The 23,760-nt window shown below is 43.5% G+C and overlaps 1 protein-coding gene across 4 annotated transcripts in view; it reads left to right on the top strand.

Moving 5' to 3' along the window:
* Sh3kbp1 (SH3 domain containing kinase binding protein 1) overlaps positions 1-23,760 on the top strand; it is a 340,250-nt gene that overhangs the window by 305,824 nt on the left and 10,666 nt on the right. For all 4 annotated transcript variants that reach the window (XM_042670511.1, XM_042670512.1, XM_042670510.1 and 1 more), the window contains 2 exons: positions 1,918-2,003; positions 19,574-19,683. In XM_042670511.1, the coding sequence (XP_042526445.1) occupies positions 1,918-2,003; positions 19,574-19,683 (196 nt within the window). The remainder of the gene's footprint in view (positions 1-1,917; positions 2,004-19,573; positions 19,684-23,760) is intronic.

The raw sequence follows: 23,760 nt of genomic DNA, 5'->3' as shown, positions 1-23,760 counted from the left end.
AGATACAGAGAATTCCTTTAAATTAAGGGGATGCTGGAGCACTGACAATGAAATGTGTTCAAATCAATTTTCTCCATCTAACCACTGTAGGAGGCTCAGGATTTGACTGAGGCAGTGGCTCCAAGGGGCCTGAGCTTTCATCTCCAGTTGATTGGTCATGGATCCAAACTCTTAGGAAGTTGGTCAAGGCAGAAAATAATGACCCGTCTGTGATGCTGAGGCTATTTCCCCTTCCAAGTGCAGTAGATCATATTCTGCCTGAACTTCTCTTTCAACCTATCTCTGAAAGTCTCATCAAGACCTAACACACAGACTCCAGGGCTGTCTTCAGGCTGCGTTACTCTTAGTAGAAATCAAGCAGAAGAGAAAGCATTGTACCTGGGTGCCTCACCTTCATTTGTTATGTGGTTGAGGAAGCTTCAGACTGAGTCAGGGATATTTATTTGGAGACTTAGGAGACTCATCTCCCTCCATGAGGCTTTATCATTACAAGGATACAATTCCACCACCCTTCTTTTGGAGAGACAAGCACAGGAGTTTCCCTGTCAACTTGGTTCAGAACCTGCCATACTCCCCCCAACCCTTAGGGCTTATGGGGCTCCAGTTGTAAACCTTCCCTCCATCCCTATTATCCCTAGGACACATCCAACTCCATCATGCCTGCCCAGCATAGTCTGACCCTCGCTAGCCTTGTTAGTGCATCCCTTCTCACTTCTCTCTGGGGAATTTGGACTTGAGCCCTGGGACCCCTGGCCACATGGGCACCCACATCCACGTTTGAGTCCTTGCTCACCTATGTCTTCTCTTTTCTATCCTCCGAAGGCTGGCTATAATGCACCTTATTCTGCATCCTCTCCACCCCTAGCCATGCAATCCCTACATTGGTGTATGCTGTTACCTTGCATGGACTATGCTTTGTGAGCCTCTGGTTGCCTGTGTGTCTCACTCATCTAAACTAGGAGCCTTTTCAGAGTAGGTGCCCCTGGCTTGTCCCTCTCTGTACCCCCAGCACCACGGGCATGTGATAGGTAAGTGCTTGTGGAGTAAATCTGTTACTCATGTGCTTCAACTTCAGGCCATGATGCCCTTCAGTAGCCATGAGATGGACTATTTCTGTTGCTTTGCTGGGAACAACTGCTGGGCTTCTCCCTCTGCTTTTCATTTTATGAGCAAGGAGCAAACCTTTGGATAATGTCAGTCGTGGTGCAGCTCCCTAGTAGGGCCAAAGAGCTGTCTGTTTGGAGGAATTTGGAGGAACCTTGTGCTAGTAGGTGAAGAGGCTTTGTTTCTCTCATCTTGGAGGCCCCCTCCCATACCAAATGAGTATTTCTTCAGCCCAGATATAGAGGGAAGTAACTGGTGTTACTGATGGGTGCAGGGGCACCCACCCAGGAGCTATCTAATTTTACAGACCTGTGCCTCAGCGCCAGCTTTTGAACTGCCAAATCTCAACTTGACACCTTGTGCCTGTCAACAGCCTGGCCGAAGCCTCAGCGCCAGGCCAGAGAACCTTTTTCTCAAGGTTAAAAGTAGCTGACCTTTGACAAGCAACATTGGCTAAATTCTGTGTTCCTTAAAAGGGCAGCTCCCAGTTTGCCAGTGCTTATTGGCCATCCTCTGTACCCAGTAGAAGTTTGTTGCTAGAGGTACAGTGGTGAACAGTCTTTATTAAAATAGCCATCTTTGAAAATATATGCAGAAGAGGGGGGGTATCCAGTCTGCTGGCCAGTTTGTTCCATGGCCCATGAGGCTGGACAGCTCATTGGCTTCCACGGGCTCCCAGTGGCTCTTTCACAGATAACAGTGTCACTTGCCTCATGCATAACATTCTTCTCAATACGTGTGCCACAACAAAGCTGACAGAATGACAAGAACACACAGTATTTACTAAATTCTGGACTTGTGTTTTTAATGTAGGGGTGACGGTCCCAAGATTGACTTGGTGGGAAGTTCTCTATCTGGAATTCTGGACAAGGATCTCTCTGACCGCGGCAATGACATTGGTGAGTAAGGACATTGTTTTGTTTCTCTTTGCAGAGTTAAGAAAGCATTTCATAGTGTAGTTTGTCCCCTTTGAGGTGTGCTGAGAACTAATGTGACCATTGAAATGCCAGGCTGCCAGCTCTTACTTGGCATTAGGTGTCAAGTTTTATCCAGAAAGAAATTCATGGTGGTTTCCACAGGAAATCAGAATGCCTAGAATTTTACTCCCTGGCTTTCGCAAAATTGTTTGCAAGGTCTAATGAAAGAAAATGATGAGTAAACCTTTTTTTTGGCAAAAGTAGGCCTGAGTACTTATGTTTAGATTTTCTATTTGGCCTAAAAAGGTCAACGAGTGCAAATGTGTAATGTCAGGGTTCATTGTAGATGCAGCTCTAAGTGTCTTCACTTTGACTTGAAAATGAGCTTTGGTATGGTAATTGCCACTTAGTACAACCACCATGAGTGAATTTTCCCAAGGTCAAGACCACGATGAGATAAACAGGAAATGAGTAAAATCACTCTGGGTAAGCAAGTCAATGGTAGAAATATATCTGGATGGAGTTGAGGCTACTAGAAGTCTGACCTGGGCGATAGCCATTTTAGGAAGTCTAGATTCAGAGTCAGATTTTAAACTTTGAATCCCTTATTTGTACTTACTATGGTCCTAAGTTAGTACTCTCTCTTAGACTATTATAGAGGGCTTCATTTTTAATTTTTTTAACTTCAGTTTTTTTTGTTTTTGTTTTTGTTTTTTGCCAGTCCTAGGGCTTGAACTCTGGGCCTGGGCACTATCCCTGAGCTTCTTTTCTTCAGAGTTAGCACTCTACCACTTGAGCCAGAGCACCACTTCCAGCTTTTTCTGAGTAGTTTAATGGAGATCCAAGTCTCATGGACTTTCCTGCCTGGGCTGGTTTCAAACAGTGATCCTTAGATCTCAGCTTCCTAAGTGGCTAGGATTACAAATGTGAGCCACTGGCACTAGGCTCAGTTAAACCTTTTATTGTGAAGAAGTCATTGTAGATTCTCAGTTTTAAAAAACTACACACAGGTCTGCACATCCTTTATCCAGCCCCTGCCTCTATCCCATGGTATGTCTTACAGAACTACAGTGTGGCATTTGGCAACAAAAAAGTCTATTTAGTCTTACTCAGATTTGCTGTTTTTGCAATATCTGTGTAGACATTGAGTATTCTGCAATTTTGTCATATGTGCAGGTTTGTGTATCTGCTGCCGCAGTCAAAGTACAAAGTATCTCCATCCCTTGTGGTGTTTATTATAATCACACCTCCTGCCTCCCATCCCCACCCCTCACCCCAACCTCTGGCAATCACTATCTGGATTGATTTGACACGGAAGATAGATTTCCAGCTTCATCTGTGTTGGCCACTTAATTTAGAAACAAATGGCCAGCAGTTGGCTGGCCTTATAAAAAGCACTGAAGTGTCTGACATGGGCATTCTTCTTGATTGGTGCTACTTCCCAGTTTAGGTACTGTTTTCTTCTAAATCTGCTAATAGATTTGCATCCTTGCAAAGTGATGACCCATAGTCTCTGGCCTGACCTTGGGAAGGCTTGTGGGTACAATGTGTGGTTGTGACTGTAAATACCAAAAGTACTTGTGCAGTTTCCAGAACCTGGTTTATATCCCCAGCCAGCCTTTAGGAAGCAGGACCTGACAGCTTAGGCTGACGCAATACCAGCAAAACAACTCTGGCTTGCTGTAGCTCTTGATCTGGTTAAAGGGCAAGGAAGAGCAGAACAGTGAGTGGCTGTGAATGGGAGGCAATCATGAGAACAAGCCTGATTAAGTTCCAATATTCCACTGTGCTTCACTATCTGGGCTCCATTTTAAGCTAGTGTGAATAACGGGTGGAAGTATTGGTAAAGGTCTTGTGGGGCCTCACACAGGAAGGGGGGCATTCTCCCACCTGCAGATATACAGTAGAATATGTCTTGCCTTTTAAGAGTATTGTCCTTTGACCCTTGATTTCTTTGGGTGTGGAGATATGTCAGATGGTTGTTGCCAAAACGTGAATAGTATATTTTTCAGTCGGACCAGATAATTTGGAAACATTGGGGTATAACTGAGTAGAAGAGAAAATAGAAAAGCTTTTCATACTTTGGAAACTAAGCACCAGTTGTATGTATTTGAGAAAGATGATGCTTAGAGATTTGGTTCTCTCATTTTGCCAAGCAAGCATTAATCCCAGAAAACTGTAATCTCTTGAGTTGGCAACTCTGTGTGTGTGTGTGTGTGTGTGTGTGTGTGTGTGTGTGTGTGTGTGTGTCTGTGCGCGCACACACACGCATAATTTATATGGCAAGAAAGGATGGTTGGGAGCTATCAACCAGTAAATGTTTAAGTGCCTAGTACCCAAATGCAAAGCTGTCTGGATGCTAAGGCCTTCATATACAGGCCTATTTCCATGGGATTAGATCCGTTGGGGCCACTGAGACGACAAAAAGTAAGGTAATGCTGAAGGTCTGTATAAGTAGTACGTGGATAATAGAAAGCAATGTTGTTCAGAAGAAAGAATGTTCCCTGGAGCTAGGGTTCCGGGACATGCTCCTAGAAAGAGGACTGCTTATCTGTACCTGGAAGGTAGATTAGGTTGAGTGGTGTGGTTTGGGGCTGGAGAGGTGGGAGGGCAGTGATCACGTGGTGAGTACTGGTATCTGTACATAAAAGTCCAGCTTGGGTACAGTAGAAGATTTGTGCGGAGGACGCGGATGTTCTGGAAATGTAAGTAGGGACCAGACTGAATTTGAAAGGGGGTGGTGGGATTTGTAATTTCTCCTATAGGCAGTGGGAGCCATTGATGGTTGACATCAGAGTGACATGATCAGGGCATCATTTTTTTTTTTAATTTAATTTTATTTTATTTGAGAAGATACTGTACAGAGGGGTTACAATTACATGGGCAGGATAATGCATACATTTCTTACCAAGCATTGCAGCCTCCTCCTTTGTTTACCCTTCACCTCCCTTCCCAGCCTCCCCCCTCCCCCCCACCCAATCATACCCCCCCTCCCCCCACACACCGACATTGTAAAGCTGGTTTTGACATGACATTTTGTATTTCTCATTGTTGCAACAGGTCCACCTGAATCCTTAAACGAATTGTTTGTCCCCATCTCCTCCACATGTTATACTGACATCAAATATAGTGAAAGCGGGGGTTACACTGTGGGGGAGGGACATACAAAGCAACAAAGAAATAAGCTTATAAATGCGTTAGAAACACATGCATGAAAGAAACAAAAACATTAAAATACATATTTAAGGGTTCGTTTTCCTAACATCACATTATCTGACCTTTTCCGCTTGACTCATACCTATACTAGATATTGCAAATAAGGGAAACCATGGGACCTATGTTTCTTTGGGCCTGGCTTACTTCACTTAATATAATTTTTTCCAAGCCTTTCCATTTCCTAACAAATGGGGAAATGTCATTCTTTCTGATGGAGGCATAGAATTCCATTGTGTATATATACCACATTTTCTTGATCCATTCATCTACTGAGAGGCATCTGGGTTGGTTCCATATCTTAGCTATGGTAAATAATGCTGCAATAAACATAGTTGTGCTGGTAGCTTTAGTGTGGTCTTTTTTGTAAACATTAGGGTAAATGTCAGGGCATCATTTTAAAGATAATAAATGATGAAGAGCTTTGGAGGATCAATCCAATGAAGGAAAGCTAGGTGTCAAGGAGTCAGGTTATTTGATAGCTGGGCTAAGAGGTAAAGAGAGGCAGAAAGCATCTGCTTACAAAAGGATTTGGAAAGAAGGGATGAAGCAATCTAGAATGATTCCTAGATTGGGTGTGGGAACAGGGAAGAAGAGAGAGTGATATGGCAGTAGTGAGGTTTGTGGAATCAAGTGACTAGGGTAAAAATAACATGGGTGGAAATAAGTATGGCAGAAGGAGGAGCTGGTTTGGGGGAAAATGTTGACTCAGATTTGGCTAGATATTCCATGTTAGTACTAAATGAAGTCTGAAAGTGGAAGTCTAAGGCTTTATAGACTGGTAGGGGTTTGAGATAGAGATTGAGAGCTGTCTGGAAGCAGTGGTGGAAAAATGAGCCCAGGAGTGATGTTGGCAGATACAGGTTTGAGTGCTGAATCTGCTGCTTCCAGTCCTTGGCCTTCCATAATTTCCATAAACTCTGAGCTATTTCCTGAATTGTAAATGCCAACATTTTCATCAACTTCTTTACCTTGATAACCAGAATTGTGTCAGATCACATGTTGGGTTGTTTAAAGAAACAAACACTTTGCCCAGCACTGGTGGCTCATGCCTGTAATCCTACTCAGGAGGCTACTCAGGAGGCTGAGATCTGAGGATAGTACCTAAAAGCCAGGAAAGTGTGTAAGACTCTTATCTCCACGTAACCACCAAAAAGCCTAGAGTGGATCTGTGGCTCAAGTGGTAGAGGACAGCCTTGAGCAAAAAAATGCTAAGGAGCAGTGCCCAGACCCTGAGTGCAAGCCCTAGTACTGGCATACACACAGAAAAGAAGATACAAATGCTTTTTATTAATATGGTTGTCTGCTTAGAAGTATCTGTTGGGTCAGAGAGGTAAAGGGAAAAGCGGTATCTTTAACCTCACAGGGGCCAAAGGAGGAGCAGATTTTTTTAAGCAGGATTTCTTTAAAAACCCAAACAGAAATGTTCTTTGTAGGTGGGTTGGTCAAGGAGAACTAGATATTTCAGAGGGGTGGCTCTCTTTAGGGCTGTTTTTGTAGCATTTGTTCATTGCTCTGAATCAAGGAGGAACTTATTTGTTTGAGAACGTTTTGCTAGTGGTTCAGACAATTGAAGTTGTCCAAATGTGGGTTGCAGTGAATAGCATAATACAGCCCTGAAGCCATTAGAAACCATCATTGTTAGCTATAAATAAATTTTTGTTTCCTCCTAATAAAGCTGTAATTTAAAATTATTATAATATTAAATTAGAGAACATGGCTCTTTCAGATCTTGTGTGGGCAGCTCCCAGCCTCTGTCAGCCAGCAATAATTTAGAATGAAATCAATTGGTCCAAAACTAAGTTGTTGATGTCAAATTGAGATATTGTTTGTATCAAACTATGCAGCCATATTTCAAGTAACATAATAGAAAACATGGAAGAGCTCCAACACAGGCCTGCCTATGAATAGAAAAGAAAATTAAATTGTCCAGTTTTCTCTTGCTGACAGAAGAACCTCTGTTCCGATTGAATGAGAGATTATAGGCCACAAAGTCAAGTGCCATAACATTTACTTTTATTATGCCTTATATTGTAGTTCCCACTGCATCGCAGGATTTATTGTTGTATTTCAATACAAGAGATTTTTCAGTTCCTTTCCTACCAAAGAACATAGCAACAGGCCTCCAGATGGAAAGCAGCCTGTGAACTAAGCCACCTCACTTCAACTAATTGACTTAGAGAAAGCCTTTATCATTCCTCCTCAGTTGCTTGGCATCTTTGAACTGTTGGGTTTTTTCCCCTCTTCTATTCAAGTCTCCTCAAACCATTCCCACTTCTGCTTCTTTACATCACCCCCTCCCACTTGAAGAAGGGGAAGATTTTTGCCTTGGTTTTCCACTTGACCCACCAAACACATTTTGAGTGTGTTTGAATTGACCACAGGTGACCAAATTGGCTACACTCTAGTTGATTTGGGAGCCAGTAGTTTCTACCTTTTTTTTTTTTTTTTTTTGTCAGTCTTGAGGCTTGAACTCTGGGCCTGGGAGCTGTCCCTGAGTGCTTCAGCTCATGGTGAGTGCTCTACCACTTGAGCCAGAGTGCCACTTCCAACTTTTTCTGCTTATGTGATGCTGAGGAATCAAACCCAGCGCCTCATGCATGCAAGACAAGCACTGAGCCACCTTCCCAGCCCTAGTTTCTATCTTTAAAGGTTAGAGAACCTGGGTCGTGGACATGGTTTGCAAACTACGAAGACTGACTTGAGCTTGTCCTCACATCTCACATAGATGCTTGGAAGCCATAATTCATTTGGACCAAAAAAATGTAAAAGTACTTCTTTGTGCCTTAAGAATGCTATTAAGAGCCAAAAAAAAAAAAGATAAATTTGATAGCGGCATGCCACCAATGCTAACAAACTGGTGATAAATTGGCAGTGTTCTAGAAGGTGATTGTCACAGAGCTCTGCAAATTTACTAAAAATAATTAAATTCTATACCTAAAATGAGTGAATTTTATGGACTATAACTTATACCACAGTAAAGCTGTTAGAAAGGGGAAAAAAACATTCCAGACACACTGAAGTCCCAGTGATATAAAAAGATACATAAATACCATTTATCTGAGAGTGTGGAACTAGAAGTGGCCCTTTGCCCCACTTTATAAAATAGTTGTGATTGTGTAGAACAATACCACACTGGTGTTTCTGAGTTGTATGTAAACATAGAATTATGCTTTAGATATCTTAGAAAAGCTTTCTAACAGTTTGTAGTGGGATCATTTTGGAGGATGCACATAAGTTTCGTTAGGATGTTGAATAGGCAAATTGTTTCACATTTCCTTAAATTTAGGCCCACATGGATATAGATACATAGCTGATTACAGCTGTGGTGATAGAAAGGTTTAGCAGTGTTTTCTAAGCATATCTGGGGGGTGAGGGTGGTGTAAAGCATCTAACAACAGTCTGTAATTCCTGCTGGGCACCAGTGGCTCACGCCTGTAATCCTAACTACTCAGGAGGATGAGATCTGAGACTCTTATCTCCAATTAACCATCTGAAAACTGGAAGTGGCGCTGTGGCTCAAGTGGTAGAGCACTAGCTTTTAGCTGAAAAGCTGAGGGACAGTGCCCAGGCCCAGAGTTCAAGCCCCATGACTGACAAAAAAAAGTCTATAATTCCTCTTTGGGGTACAGTTGAGCTTCTAAGGGTTGTACCTGTATATGTAATAGTCTGATGATGCATCTACTCCTCCAGTACATCAGAGAGAGAAGTCATCTTCCATTTCTTGGCCTCTCCTCTTCCAGTATCCTTATTTTATAGTATTGAAATTAGTAGTGGAGCTGGGCCCCGGTGGCTCACGCCTGTAATCTTAGCTACTCAGGAGGCTGAGATCTGAGGATCATGGTTCAAAGCCAGTCTTGGCAGAAAAGTCCATGAGACTCTTATCGCCAATAAGCTACCAGAAAACCGGAAGTGGCACTGTGGCTCAAGTAGGAAAGCACTTGCCTTGAGCTGAAGAGCTCAGAGCAAGTGCCCAGGCCCAGAATTCAAGCCCCAAGACCTATATTAAAAAAAAAAAAAGAACAGAAATTAGTAGTGATGAAAGCAAGGGAAAAGCAAGAAGCAACTAATATTCACTGGAAACCTGCCAGGAGTTTTGTTTACTTTCACATCATCAACAGCCTGTGAGGAAGGGGCCTAATGACTTGTGGTTTTAGAGTGAAAGAACAGGGAATAAAGAAACCCAGGCAGCTTAACCAACTAGGAGGAAGCAGATATTGTTCAGTGATTTTGTAAGCTAGGATTTAAGTGAATATTAAAGGAGAACACACATAAAATTTGATCAATACTGAATTCTAAATCTGTATTCTATACAGTAAAACCAAAGAAGACATACATAAAACAATTTAATAATGTCATTAACACAAAATTTGTACTATAAAAAATCATCCCTAGGGATTTCTCAGACAGCTTTTGAGGGAAGACTTAGATCTCCTAGCTTTGGCTTTCCTGTCCGATATATCTTAGAATATTAAATTAGGAACTTTTTTCCCAGTCGTGGGGTTTGAACTCTGGGCCTGGGCACTGTCCATGAGCTCTACAGCTCAAGGTGAGCGCTCTATCACTTGAGCCACAGGGTCACTTCCGGTTTTCTGGTGGTTCATTGGAGATAAGAGTCTCATAGGCTTTCTTGCCCAGCCTGGCTTTGAACCGTGATCCTCTGATCTGAGCCTCCTGAGTAGTTAGGATTACAGGCATGAGCCACCAGTGCTCCGCAAGAGCATTTTTTAATTAAATACCTCCTTTGGAACTAGAGAGCTGGTTATTGGTCCTTGCAGCACTTGAAGTGGTTGAGCAGTTTCTCAGGTTTCATAGGGCATAGTGCACCTTGCCACCAAGAACTCTGAGAGTAACATTTGGAGAGTTCTTGAAAATGAGAGAGAGAGAGAGGAGAGAGAGAGAGAGAGAGAGAGAGAGAGGAGAGAGGGAGAGGGAGAGAGGAGAAGAGAGGAGAGGGAGGGGGAGGGGGGAGGGAGGGAGGGAGGGGGGGGGGAGAGAGAGAGAGAGAGAGAGAGAGAGAGAGAGAGAGAGAGAGAGGAGAGAGGAGAGAGTGCGTGCGTGCGTGCGCGTGCACGCGCCCTAATAGATAGCTACAAGTCCCAGCTGTCCTGGAGTGAGTTGCTAAGGCAGAAGCACTTTCATCTGAGAAGCACGCCATGCTCCCACAGGCAAATCTTCTTTACCAATCATCTCAATCATCTACTGACACAGCCTTGGAACCAGGATCGTGGTCGCTGTTAACCAAGCCAAAGAATAGCATTTGCAATTGTTCCTGTAAACCAATCAAGTAAGACAGTGCGAGGCATGCATGTGCATCCATAGGCAGCTCTGGCTCCTCTTCAAGGGTACAAGTCACAATCAAACTTAAATTACTATCTGGAGTGTTTGAGAACAATCTGCATTTCTTCAATATGGTGACACAAAGCAGAGATTGAACTGAGGGTCACTTGATTCAACAGAAGTGAAATGGACCTCATTTCTGCTTGATTGCTCATTAGCCCAAGTAGTCCTCTGAGCATTTTTGTTTCCAGTGTGCAAGTGTTGAGATTCACTCCCTGAGGCACCTTGAGCCCCCACCCACCCCTCAGGGCTCACAGAGTAGGTCTCTACCTCTGAGTAAATCTGGTCAAGCCAGCCACCAGCATTCCTTTCAGAAGGGGGAGGCTGATCTTGGTCCTTGGAGAGGCCTGCTCCTGGTTGTGAACCAAACAGCTCTACTTACAGACCTTCTCAGAGACATTGATTCTCACTAAAATCCAGGTACTTACTCTGCCTGTGAGCCCCTTACACAGGGCAGTTCTGGCCTTGGGAAACCCATCATGGCAGCTGGCTTTGTGCTAAGTTAAGAGGGGATCCACCAACATCTTTGACCCCAACACATCCAATAAGGGCAAAAGCAATAAATAAACTGTTCACTATGCCCGTAGACTGGGAGAGGGGGGGTGGAGGAACCCTTATGAATACTGTAGAAACATAGGAGAATGGCCAAACAAATGAAAATGGGGAGAACATGACCATGTTACTTGATCTCATTGGAACCATGTTTGGTAGTGTGAATTATTCCAAAACAAGGAGAGCAAATAGTGCTTGGTGTGAACAGTGCCATCCTGCCCAAGCCACCCTCACCTGTCAGCCTACAACAAGGAATATAACTCACTGAGGGAGGGTGTGGGGAGTATCAGTTCAGAGGGCTTTTGGCTTAGAGAAGATCAGGATGTCTAATAGCCATGTGGACTTCCAGCAAACCTCAGAAAAACTCACCCATGTGCACCAGTGTCATGTGCTCCCTGATATCTTGGTCCCTGCTTCTCTATGGACAGGGTCTTTACATTCTACATCCACTTTGATGGCTTGAGCATCTATACCTTTGCTACACACTGAGACCCTTTTCCCTGGAGAGTGCAAATCTGGATTTGCACTTCATCAGATTCAAAGCAGTCTTACATAACAAAGGGTAGTCTTGCACAACGCAATAACCTTTGCTACATCCATAGAGGTTTCCACATTCAACTGCAGCTCTGCACACAAATGTGGAAGCAAGCTGGAACAAGTGACACTCAGCCCTCAGATTGCAAATGGTATTTATTTAGCTTGGGATATTCCCCACCTTCTGCCCACTTATTGTGGGTTCATAGATTAGCAGAGCCTGGCGTGTGTGTGTGTGTGTGTGTGTGTGTGTGTGTGTGTGTGTGTGTGTGTGCGCGCGCGCGCACGCGTGCCCGTATACTGGTCCTTGGACTTGAATTCAGAGCCTGGGCACTGTCCCTGAGTTTTTGTTCTCAAGGCTAGCATTCTATCACTTTGGCTACAGCTCTGCTTCTGGCTTTCCTAGTAGTTAGAGATAAGAATCTCAAGGGCTTACCTGCCCTTACCTGGCTTAGAACCATGATCCTCAGATCTCAGCCCTAGGACTACAGGCATGAGCCAGTGTTGCCCAGTTAAAGAATGTTATTTTTAAAACATTTTACATAGCAAATATGTTCCTAGAATGAGCAACTTTTTTTTGGTTGGTCGTGGGGCTTGAACTCTGGGCTTGGGTGCTGTCCCTGAGCTCTTCGGCTCAAGGAGAGCATTCTACCACTTGAGCCAAAGTGCTACATCTGGTTTTCTGGTGGTTTATTGGAGATAAGAGTCTCGCTGACTTGCCTGCCTGGGCTGGCTTTGAACTGCGATCCTCAGATCTCTGCCTCCTGGGTAGCTAGGATTACAGGCGTGAGCCACCGGCACCAGGCTAGAATGAGCAACTTTTAAAAGAATTGTAGAAAGCCATTTTATATTGCTTGTTTTCAATTCAAAAGAATCATTGCCTTTCTCAATGTTGGACTTCAGCCTCTTCCCGCTCTGACCCCCTTTTAGTCCCTATGCTGTCATTACTAATTTCATCGTTTATCTTTTTTTTTGTAATAACTAGTAGAATTTGTAATTATACATGTAAGGTCTATGTCTCTCAGTGGTTCTAAGTTCCATGCGAGCAGGGACCATGGCTGTGTTCTCCACAGCACATAGGCTAGTGGCTGCCATATTGGATAGGAAAGACTACCATCCTCACAGCAAGTTCTATTGCAGAGTATTAGTACAGGTCAATCATATACTTTTTTTTTTTTTTTTGGTTGCTCGTGGGGCTTGAACTCTGGGCCTGGGAGCTGTCCCTCAGCTCTCCAGCTCAAGGTGAGCACTCTACCATTTGAGCCACAGCACCACTTCTGGTTTTCTGGTGGCTTATTGGAGATGAGAGTCTCATGGATTTTCCTGCCTGGGATGGCTTTGAACTGTGATCCTCAGATCTCAGCCTCCTGAGTAGCTCGGGTTACAGGAGTGAGCCACAGGCTCCTGGCTCAATCATACCCTTATTCCCAAAATTTCTCACTATGCCTAGCACAAAGGAGATATTTGATAAATAGTTGAATTAATGAGTAAACAAATGAGTGTTATAAAAGTTACATTTTACCACATGGCCGTACATTTTCCTTTAACTTGTCTAATACCTTATATTTCTTGCTAGAAATTTCCTTAAAGAAGCCATCCTCAATTACTTCCCATTTAAAAACATATAAATAAAATGGATTTAAAAATTAGTTTAAAAAATAGTTTGTTCCTAGAATACAGAGTGGTTTTTTCACAAAAGAAAACTCTATTTCCTAGTGCCTTTTCTTTTTTTTTTTTTAAATTTATTTATTTATTTATTTATTAATATTTTTTTTTGGGTCCGGTCATGTGGCCTGAACTCTGGGCCTGGGCGCTGTCCCTCATCTCTTCAGCTCAAGGCTAGCGCTCTACCACTTGAGCCACAGTGCCACTTCCGGCTTTTTTCTTTTTGCTTATGTGGTGCTGAGGAATCAAACCCAGGGCCTCAGGCATGCAAGGCAAGCACTCTACCACTGAGCCAACTTCCCAGCCCCCTAGTGCCTTTTCTTATCCTTCTTGTAGAAACAATTTTCAAATTTCAAAATGGGTTGAATTAGTCAAGTGTTCCTGCTGTTTGTCTCATGTCCTATAGTAGAAAGGATCTTGTGTAGGGGCTTTTGTACCTTTTACTAGTGATCTGAGCAAGTTTTCTGACATCTGACCTTGGTAAACTTGAGTGGTGCCCACCCAATATGAGTTTTGGTAAAGCTGAAATGAGTCTGTGTGTGCGTGTGCGTGTGTGTGTGTGTGTGTGTGTGTGTGTGTGTGTGTGTGTGTTTGTAAGCATAAAATAGTGGGTAGCTGGCGTGTAAAACTCAACCTTTATATACTGTTGGCAGTGTGTTCTGTGAACTTCACATGAATTATAAATGCAAACACAATAGCTAATCTACTCTGTCCTTATACATTTTGGAGGGTATATTTTCCTGCTGCTCTAATCACCGCTCATTTTTCCCCTGGTGATTCAGTGAGCACAGGTGTTCATTTGAGCTGTAATAATGGGCCCATCTTTTCAGTCTGCACATATTTTCCGTATTTGCCGAATGACTGATGTATGGGATGAGATTTTCTTCTCCTGTCCAGGGTTCCATATGATGCTGCTTTATTGCAGAGAAAGTCCCTTTGACCTAGGGCTTTAATATTTTTTCATCTCAAGTCTTAAAAGTGGCCAGAGGATTTCTAACCTTGCTTATATATAGGTCCTCATTCTCAAATCTGGCAACTACATTCATGGTGTATAGATACAAAATTCTACCTGTGTGATTTGAAAGGATTTTCACATGATTTCTCATTTATATGAAAAGAGCCCTGTAAAACTGATGGCTCAGGTAATTCTCCCATTTTTATGGTGGAAAATGGAAGCTCAGAAAGGTCATTTGTTAATCTAGTCAATAATCACTTACTGTACTCTCATAGCAAGCCAGGAGAGATGTTACACCTGGGAAAACAGATCCTGGCTTGGTAGGTGAGGCAGATAAATCCACAAGCAATGTCAATAGACTATAATGAATGCTGAGGTTAGGGTGATAGGTAAGTGTCGAAGTACCCAGCCCAAGCCTTAGGGTGTGATCTGGCTTACAGGAAGAGGTCCAAGTTGGGGTACGAAGTCTCCATCCTAGGGAAGGAATTAGGCAGCAAGAACACACCCACTTGGCATATCATTCTCTGATGGCAATTGGTGCCGTGGTAAAGGCCTTGAGGTATGGAGTGTATCACTGGGGTTCCACACAAGAAATTCCAGCCTAATGATCTGTAGGGGAAATGCAGAAGGGACTGGGTGGTAGCCATGTTGCCAGGCTACAAATGTAGTGAATTCCCCTTTTAAGATTCTTTTGTTTTCAAGTCCAGAGCGGTGGCCTATCATGAACAAACAGTTATTTAAACGCTCCCAAGCAGTTCCACTGGTGTCAGCTGGCCTGTCTCAGACTTTTAACCATATCGCCTCTGTGTTTTTAGCAGATGTACTTTAGGTCACCTGTGGTCTGTTGGTACTCTGCCTCCTAACCATGGAAAAGGAGGGTACATTTCTAATTAAACTAAATAGGGTGTGACTGTATTTCATGGAAAATGGGCAAGTCCATGCGCCATGAACAATGCAGGGCCCTGGCCACGCTGATTCCATTGTGTCCAATGTGAACTGTGCCCGGATGTCCGCGAAGGATTTGTCTTCCAACTGTCACAAAAGCCAAGAGCCTCTTGTCCTTATGAGACTTTGCAAAACGACTCCCACCATTTACCAGTTTAATAGCTTGGGACTAGTTGATAGGCATTTAAAAAAAAAAAAACCAAAAAACTCTTTTTCTACTAGGAGGAAAAATTCCCAGCCAGGCTGAGAAAATTTATATCACATTTCAGTTTGATTCATTTCAAAACCGCCATGAACATTGGGACATATGCTTCACACCACAATGGGTTCATCATGGAAATTCTTCCTTAATACAGCCACCAGAGCTGTAGTCATGAGGAGCGTGCCCTGAGCCGCTGAAAACTTATGTGACAGCATTGGAGAGTTTACCCTGTGCTGTGAGAAAGAAGTATACTTCCCTTCTCTGTCCATGGAAACATAGTAGGAGAACCCAAGGTTCCCTTTCTCATCCTTACAGCAACTTTTCCTTCGTGACAGCTTACTTTGATTACTGTTTCCTAATAGTGCTCTCTTTCCAAGCTAAAACTGCTGAAAGTTAAACTTGCCGGATGTGTGCATTAAGAAGCGAAGAGTGGCTCCCCCCAGAGGGACTGAGCCTCCTCTTACTCGTGAGTGACAGAAATGAGGCAGTCTTGTCCGCCATCTGTTGTGGATGCTTGCTGAGTATGGCCAGGCTTCTGAGTGCGCAGGTCTTTTGAGTACAAACCTCAGCCAATAGCGCTAAGTGGGCCAGCCAAGCTTCCCTTGCTGCCTTGGCACAGAATTCTGCCTTCAGCCCTGCAGCTGCCACCTCATGTCCCTGCTAGGAGCCACCTCTTTAAGCCACATGCCTGGACTCATTTTCCCTTGAGATAGTATGTTCATTGATTTGCTCCCTCTTTCCTTGACAAAATATCAACCCTGTTTCCCTCTACCCCAGGAATGAATGCGGTAGAGCATACAGAGACCAGTTCCTTCCCTCTTAGACTAAATGGAAATCGCATACCATGCCTTAGTCTGAAAGCAGAAGTCACCACAGGCCACCATCTCAAAGGTTATCACATCGTGAGCTCCCAGGTAGACTTGTTGCAGTGGGCTGAAGAGTAGGGGAGGTCCATGTGAAGATCATGTTTTGCCTAGAGTGACAGCAGAAGTTTCTTGATGTGGCCTCAGCCATGTCTATATGCCAGTGGACATGCTGAGCCCAGCCCATCTGTACTCCTGGCTCTAGCACCCCTCTCCCATTCTACTCTACGTGCTGGCTCCCTTCTGCCACCACCTCGTCTCCCAAGCCGCCTCATCATCAGCTACCAGGTCTTTGGCCATCATTTCCATCAAGCATTCTGGCACCTTTATTGCCTTCCCCATCCCCGTCCAAATAAGACCAGCATCTCTCAGCCTGGGATTGGAGGATGTACGCTACTCATAAGATGTATTCCCTGAATTTGCCTTGCCCGGCTTGCACTCCGTGAGCACATCGTAAACACTCCACTGTTCACCGACTGGCCTCTGATCTCCACTCCACTGGGTCTAGTCCCTCCCTCCTTCAAGTTCCCAGCATCTGCTAGAGTACAGCTTCTCACTCTGGATTGTGTGGCCATATCACCCGGGGAGGCTGCACCCCAGACCAGTTGAGCTAGTTCCAGGGTATTATTTTTGTTATTGTTCAAGTTGAGTCTATTCTGCAGTCACAGGTAGAGAACCAGAGTTCATAAGTCATTAACTATTTTTGGTGGGTATGAGGGTTTGAACTCAGGACCTCTTGCTTGCTTGGCTGGTATTCTACTGCTTGAGCCATACCTCCACCCTGGCTATTGGCTTAGAGTTTTGGAGATGGAGTTTCGATGGACTTTACTGCCCACACTGGCTTTGAACTATGATCATCCAAGTCTCAGACTCCTGAATACTAACTTTTCATCAAATTTTGCCTCCAGAGACTATTTTAGCTTCCTGGAAGGGCAAGGATATAAATTAATCCAGCTCAGTCCCAGGAACTCCCCACCAAGGCTCCTGGCAATGGTCTGTTTTCTGGAACTTACAACAGTCTTCTCTTCCACCTCCTCCCCTGGCTACCTGATTGCCTGGCTGCCTGGCTGTACAACATCTCCTCAGTTTTGTGTCCTCTCTTTGTACCTAGGCTTCATCTGCTCTTTTTTTTTTTTTTCTCGGTCATGGGGCTTGAACTCTAGGCTTGGGCGCTGTCCCTGTGCTCTTCAGCCCAAGGTGAGCACTCTTTGAGCCACGGTGCCACTTCCGGTTTTCTAGTGGTTTATTGGAGATAAGATTCTCACGGACTTTCTTGCCCAGGCTAGCTCTGAACCATAATCTTCCAATCTCAGCCTCCTGAGTAGCTAGGATTGGCATGAGCCACTGGCACCCAGTGTTCAACTGCTCTTTTATATTGCGTGCCCCTACCAACTCACCCTCACCAGCAAGCCCTGTCCTGGGCCTTACTCCTTTTCCCAGAGCAGTCAAAGACATGTGTGGATAACTTTTCATTGGCGATACTGGGGTTTGAACTCAGAGCCTTATACTTTTTAGACAGGCAATCTACCACTTGAGACATACCTCCAGCATTGTGTGTCACATTTCTATAATAGAAAAAAATAGGTGGGAGCTGGGTGCTGGTGGCTCATGCCTATAATCTTAGCTACTCAGGAGACTGAGATCTGAGGATCACAGTTCAAAGCCAGCCTGCACAGAAAAGTCCGTGAGACTGTTATGTTCTATAGCTTCCAAAAAAATCCCAAAGAAAAGCTGTGACTCAAGTGGTAGAGCACTAGCCTTGAGCACAAAAGCTTAGGGACAGCGCCTAGGCCTTGAGGTTCAAGCCCCATACTGGCACAAAAAATAGGTGAGAGAATGACATAGAGACTCATTATTCAACAGTAGAGGATTGAATAAACAAAGATAAATTTCTGTACCATAGATGATTATACAAAATATTTATGAAGAATGTTTAGGCCAAGTGCTGTGGCTTATCCCTGGAACCCAAGGTACTCTAGAAGTGGGATGATCATGGTTCAAGGCCAGCCCAGGGTGTGGTGGTGAGTGTCTGTCTGTCCCAGCTATGCAGGGGCAGGGGGGGGGGGGAGCCGTGGCATATATAGGAGGATCAAGGTCCAGACAGGCCCAAGCAAAAGAATGAGACACTATCCAAAAAATAACTAAAGCAGAAAGGGCAGATGAGCCTGGCTCAAGTAATAGAGTTCCTCTGTAGCAAGCACGAGGCAGATTTCAAACGCCAGTATCAAATCAGAAAAGGGGCATGTTTAGAAATATGACATATAGGATTAAGAGAAATAAGCAGAATGCAAAATTCATTGAGCATGTAATACAGTTTTTGTTTGTTTGTTGTTCTGTGTTCCTTACAACATTAGGCACTGGGATGGAAGCACTCTCAGAGCAGGGCTCATGGTGTTTGTTGGTATCATCTCAGCACTGAGTGCTCTGGGTGAGGGAATGAACAGACCGATGCCTGCTGAAGATAGCATCCGCAATGAACGATGACTCTCAAAGCAGTGGGGTCAGGCTCTGTGGGTTGTGTGGAAAGGCGTGCTCTTCTCTAGGGAGTTTAGTCTAACATTAGGACAACAGCTGATGGCCAGATTATTGTGGTGAAAGCAGAGGAGGAGCTGGCTGGCTGGCTCTTCTTGGCTGTTAGAATTAATGGCTGATCTGCATTCACCTGCCCCTGCTGTTGGAATTGTGACAACTGCATTTTACCTTGAGACTGCAAGAATGTTCTTTCCCCTCTGTACAGCATCTTTACAATCAAATAAAATTTTTAAAGAAGAACATGATCTGGGCTGGGAAGGTGGCTCAGTGGTAGAATGCTTGCTTTGCAGGCATGAGGCTCTGGGTTCGATTCCTCCACACCACATAAACAGAAAATGCTTGAAAGTGGCGCTTCAGCCTTGAGCTGAAGAGCTGAGGGACAGTGTCCGAGCCCAAAGTTCAGGCCCCACAACTGACAAAAAAAAAAGAATGTTCTGGAATGTTCTGTCTACTGAAGTGGACTTGGACTTATAAAGAATTCCCATGGCTTTTTAAAGATGTATGAATATACCCATTGAAGGGAAAGCAAAAAGTATTATTTCTCTCTCCTACTAGCTAGCATGTTAAACAGAGGATGAAATGATAGTCTTAGTCAGCTTGAATCACCTTTATTAAATGACCCAAGGGTATAAATGGACTTTGGAAAAGATGGAGCATAATTTGGGTAGAAAGTGTGATTAGTAAGGAAAACGAGGTGCTTAGAATATATTAATCTTTTCTTGTTCTTAAAAATCGTATTGTTTTGTTTTAGACCTAGAAGGTTTTGACTCTGTGGTGTCATCTACTGAGAAACTGAGTCACCCCACCACAAGCCGACCAAAAGCTACCGGAAGACGCCCTCCATCCCAGTCGCTCACCTCTGTAAGTGTGTTCTCACATTTGTACAGCTGCAAGGCAAGAATGCCTGGTGATTCAACCTAAGGACTCTTCTGCAAGTGGCTGATTGCTGATACCAGGAGATGGATGCTAGGGCCTACACTGCCAGCTAAAAGTGATTAGAGCGTCCTCTTGAATCAGGCAGTATTTCTTTCTACTTGTTCTGTGTGATTCTGTCAATAAGATGGCATTTCCTGTTTCTACCTTCATTCTCTCTCCTAGATCCCTTCTTGTTTGAATCTGAAATGAAATTGGTAAGGGAAAAAATGTTGCAAATTATATTGGAGAAAGGAGAGTAAGTCTGGTTTGGTCTATAAACAAGACAAAGCTTTGCTAAATCTTCTACTGTACAGCAGATTTATTTCCCCAAATCCCATCACTGTACCCTTCTTTGGAACCCCACACAGGCCTTCCAGAGGTTGGTTTTAATGTTATGAAGCAGCTGGTCACGTAGAAGAGACCAATCAAACATCCATGATAACCTGTCCAAGTTTGTTTGTTTGTTTGTTGTTGGAATAATCTCTAATTGTAAATCTGTTACACATTCATCGTACCAAATTTGAACACAATGCATAAAGAAGAAAATGTATTAGCTGTAATCCTGCCCCAAAGCAAAGAACTACTAGCCTCTTGCTAGATATCCTTCTATTTAGAATTCTTTTGGATTTGTACGCACATATGTATTTCTTCAAAATCAGGATCACATGGTTTTGGAACTTGCTTGTCCTTCTTTATACTGCACACCTTTCTTCCCAGTCGTTACTCATTTTTTCAGGACAGCACATCTAATGGATGCCGACTCTTCTAACACGTGAGTATATGAGAGTACCTAACGAGTGTATTATTATTGCATATTTATGTTGTTTCCAGTTCTTTCTAAACAACACTCAAGTGAATGTCACTGTAGAAAAATATTGATGCTGCTGAAAAATTATTCTCTTAGGTATGAAGGGAAATGTGCATTTGTTTTCACCACAGATTGCAAACTTGCCCTTCACAAAGGTTAAATTTATCTACTACAAGCAGTACATGTGTTCATTTGTTCATTCTATCTATCTACCTACCATCTGTGTGTCTGCATATGTCTATCTCCCTTTCTCTATATGTTTATATGTATATATACATATATACATGTGTATGCATGTATGTATATATGTAAATGTGTATGCATATATGTGTGTATGCATATATGTGTGTGTATATGTACAATATATGCATAGATATGTGTATATCTCACATTGCCTTACAGCCTCCACCCAGATACACTAAGGAATTAACCTGCTATAGTTTTCTCTTTTCCAGGACATTTGCTCTTTTTACTTCGTCATTAATCCCACCTGAACTGTTACCATATTTAAGAAAAAAAAAGAATGCTACTTCCTTTGAGCCTCTTCTCTCGCATCTGCTGGGTCAGGAAGTATGGCTTAAATTTTTGGATGAAATTTTTCTGCTTTGTACGAACCAAACCTAACTGTGTTGGCACCTTTTGAGAGAAAGACTTGAAAAAGTGGCTTCCTTTTTCACTCCTCTATAGCATTCTGTGGCAGCACTGCATTCTTTCCCCTCTCCCTTCCCTTCTCCACAGCCCATCCCAGCATGCACATACATACAACCTCTGGATCGTTCCTTAGCATCTCTGCATTCCAGTTTCTCAATCCTACCTCTTAACATCTTCTGTCTAAATCCTTCACTGTTTTTGTTTTCTTTCCAAAATCCACATTTTTTTAAAAAGTCAGGAGGACCTTTTGGCTTTCAGAATTAAATATAGTTCAAATTATCTCCCTCCTTGCTCCATGTATCCCTTGCTTAGGAGTCTGTGTGCATTTGGGGGGCGGGGCGGGAATCAAGGAAAGGCATCCCATCTTCACCGTGCTTTTAAACTACCCAGTTATGGATTCACTTGTTCAACAGATATTTATAGACATCTGTCTCCTGTGGACTGGACACGGTGTGCCAGGTACAAAGGACACAGCTGGGAATGAGAAGTACGTGGTCACCGCCTGCAGGAAGCTTATGGTTCAGTGGCTTAGGGTTTGGCAGTTTACAGGGAGTGATTTTGTTTGCAGATCAGACAAACAGGATATAGTAGTGCTTTCCTGTAGTGTGATGGCCATACTGTCTCCCCTTCTTTCTCATCCTTCCCCATTTGGATGTGTGTACTGAATTCCTGTTTACTCTTGTCAAAGTTAGCACCTGTAGGGGTTTCATAGCAAATAGGATTCGTGGATAAGGACATATTCCTAAAAGGCCACTGGTGGTGAATGATTGAGGAAACGCCAGTTATGATTCCAGAGCCTGGGGCCAGTCATTCTAATTGAAGCTATTTATGTTTATAGGATTCAGAGAGCAAGCTTTGATTGGCAGCTCATGCAACATAGGTTGTTGAGGAGGAAACCGGCTTTTTGAATAAAATCTCAAAATGAAAGGATCCAGGCATTGCATGGTGGTTAAGCAGTTAAGCCTAGATTAATAAGAAAGCTTGGTGGTTAGGGGGGAGTTATTTATATGTAATTGGATTTTCAGATTAAATGAAGATTAACAAATAAGACCTTTTAAAGCAAAAGTTTTGCTTGAAAATTAACTTTCTGCCTTAGTAAATAAAATAAACGGAAGATAACTAATGTTCTGGATGTAATATTTTCTTAATGATATCAAATGGTGATTCTGACAAGAACTATTTTTCTGTCATAATGGTGGGGTTAAATATGAGCTCATCTCAACAAATCCCTTGAAGGTTCTTCATTTAAAACAGATTCCTACACCGGGCACTGGTGGCTCCACACCTGTAATCCTAGCTACTCAGGAGGCTGAGATCTGAGGATTGTGGTTCAAAGCCAGCCTGGACAGGAAAGTCTGTGAGACTCTTATCTCCAATTAACCACCAGAAAACCAGAAATGGTGCTGTGGCTCAAGTGATAGAGTGCTCACTTTGAGCTGAAATGCTGAGGGACAGCACCCAGGCCTGGAGTTCAAACCCCACGACTGACCAAAAAAAAAAAAACAACCCACAGATTCCTTACTGTATGACACCTACCCCTCATTTCATTTGCTTTGTTCTTAACTAGGGAAATTCTAGCTCAGAAATCATTTCTGACCAAGTGAATCCTGGTGAATTCCTTCCCCATTCATCCAGCTTTTTAATTTTCATAACTATCTTCACAGTGAAGAAAAGCTACCTTTGGCCTCCTGTGGCTCATGCCTGAAATCCTAGCTTCTTGGGCATTGCGGTTCAGAGCCAGCCAGGACAGGAAAGTCCATGAGACTTTTCTCTCCAAGTAACTACTAAAGAAAGGAAAGGCTGAAAGTGGAGCTGTGGCTCAAGTGGTAGAGCACTAACCTTGAGCAAAACAAGCTCGGGACAATGCCCAAGCCCTGAGTTCAAGCTCCAGCACCAGCAAACACAAAAGGGCATCTTGCTCAAAGGATATTGCCATTCTGTAATGATGTTGGATGTTGGCTGTCCCCAGTAATGGGGGCAGAAATTCAGCCTCAGGTACCAAAGGATTTCTCCTTTGTACTGTGTCTAGTGCACAGGGCTGTGCTCTTAGACAGGCCTGGTGTTCCCTTGCCTCTCTTCTCAAGCACAGCCTTTAAGGCACTTTGTGCACAGATTTGGTGATCCTAGAGAAGGGTCAAGGAAAAGGATGAGCTGAGGATAGAGGAGAAGAGAATGAGAGGCAGACTCCTGACTATGTGTCCTCCCATCACACTGCCAGCCCCAGCAGGGCAGAGACCACAGGGAGCATGCCATCAGCATCATGAAGTCTATAGTACTAACCTCAATGCTAGGCACATAGCAACGAATGTTTGGAGACAGGAGGGAGGGAATAGGAAAAGATGGACATTGATGGATGATTGCACCGATGACATGACGGATAAACATCAGGACAAAGATTCCCTGCTTCAGGAAACTTAGCTTCTGAGATCCAGTCCTGCCACAAACTAGCTAGGTGACTGTCTCTAGTCCACAGGTCTTACTTTCTGCCTTACATCGCTGTTGTAAGGAGAGAGAGACAAAATTTGAGTAGCATCCAGCACTTTGAAAACCAAACAGCATCATAA

Source organism: Dipodomys spectabilis, unplaced genomic scaffold, assembly GCF_019054845.1.
Source record: "Dipodomys spectabilis isolate Male_0828 unplaced genomic scaffold, ASM1905484v1 ptg000564l, whole genome shotgun sequence".
Taxonomy (NCBI): Eukaryota; Metazoa; Chordata; class Mammalia; order Rodentia; family Heteromyidae; genus Dipodomys; species Dipodomys spectabilis.
Note: the sequence above shows the minus strand (reverse complement) of the source record. Positions and strands in the feature narration are given on the sequence as shown.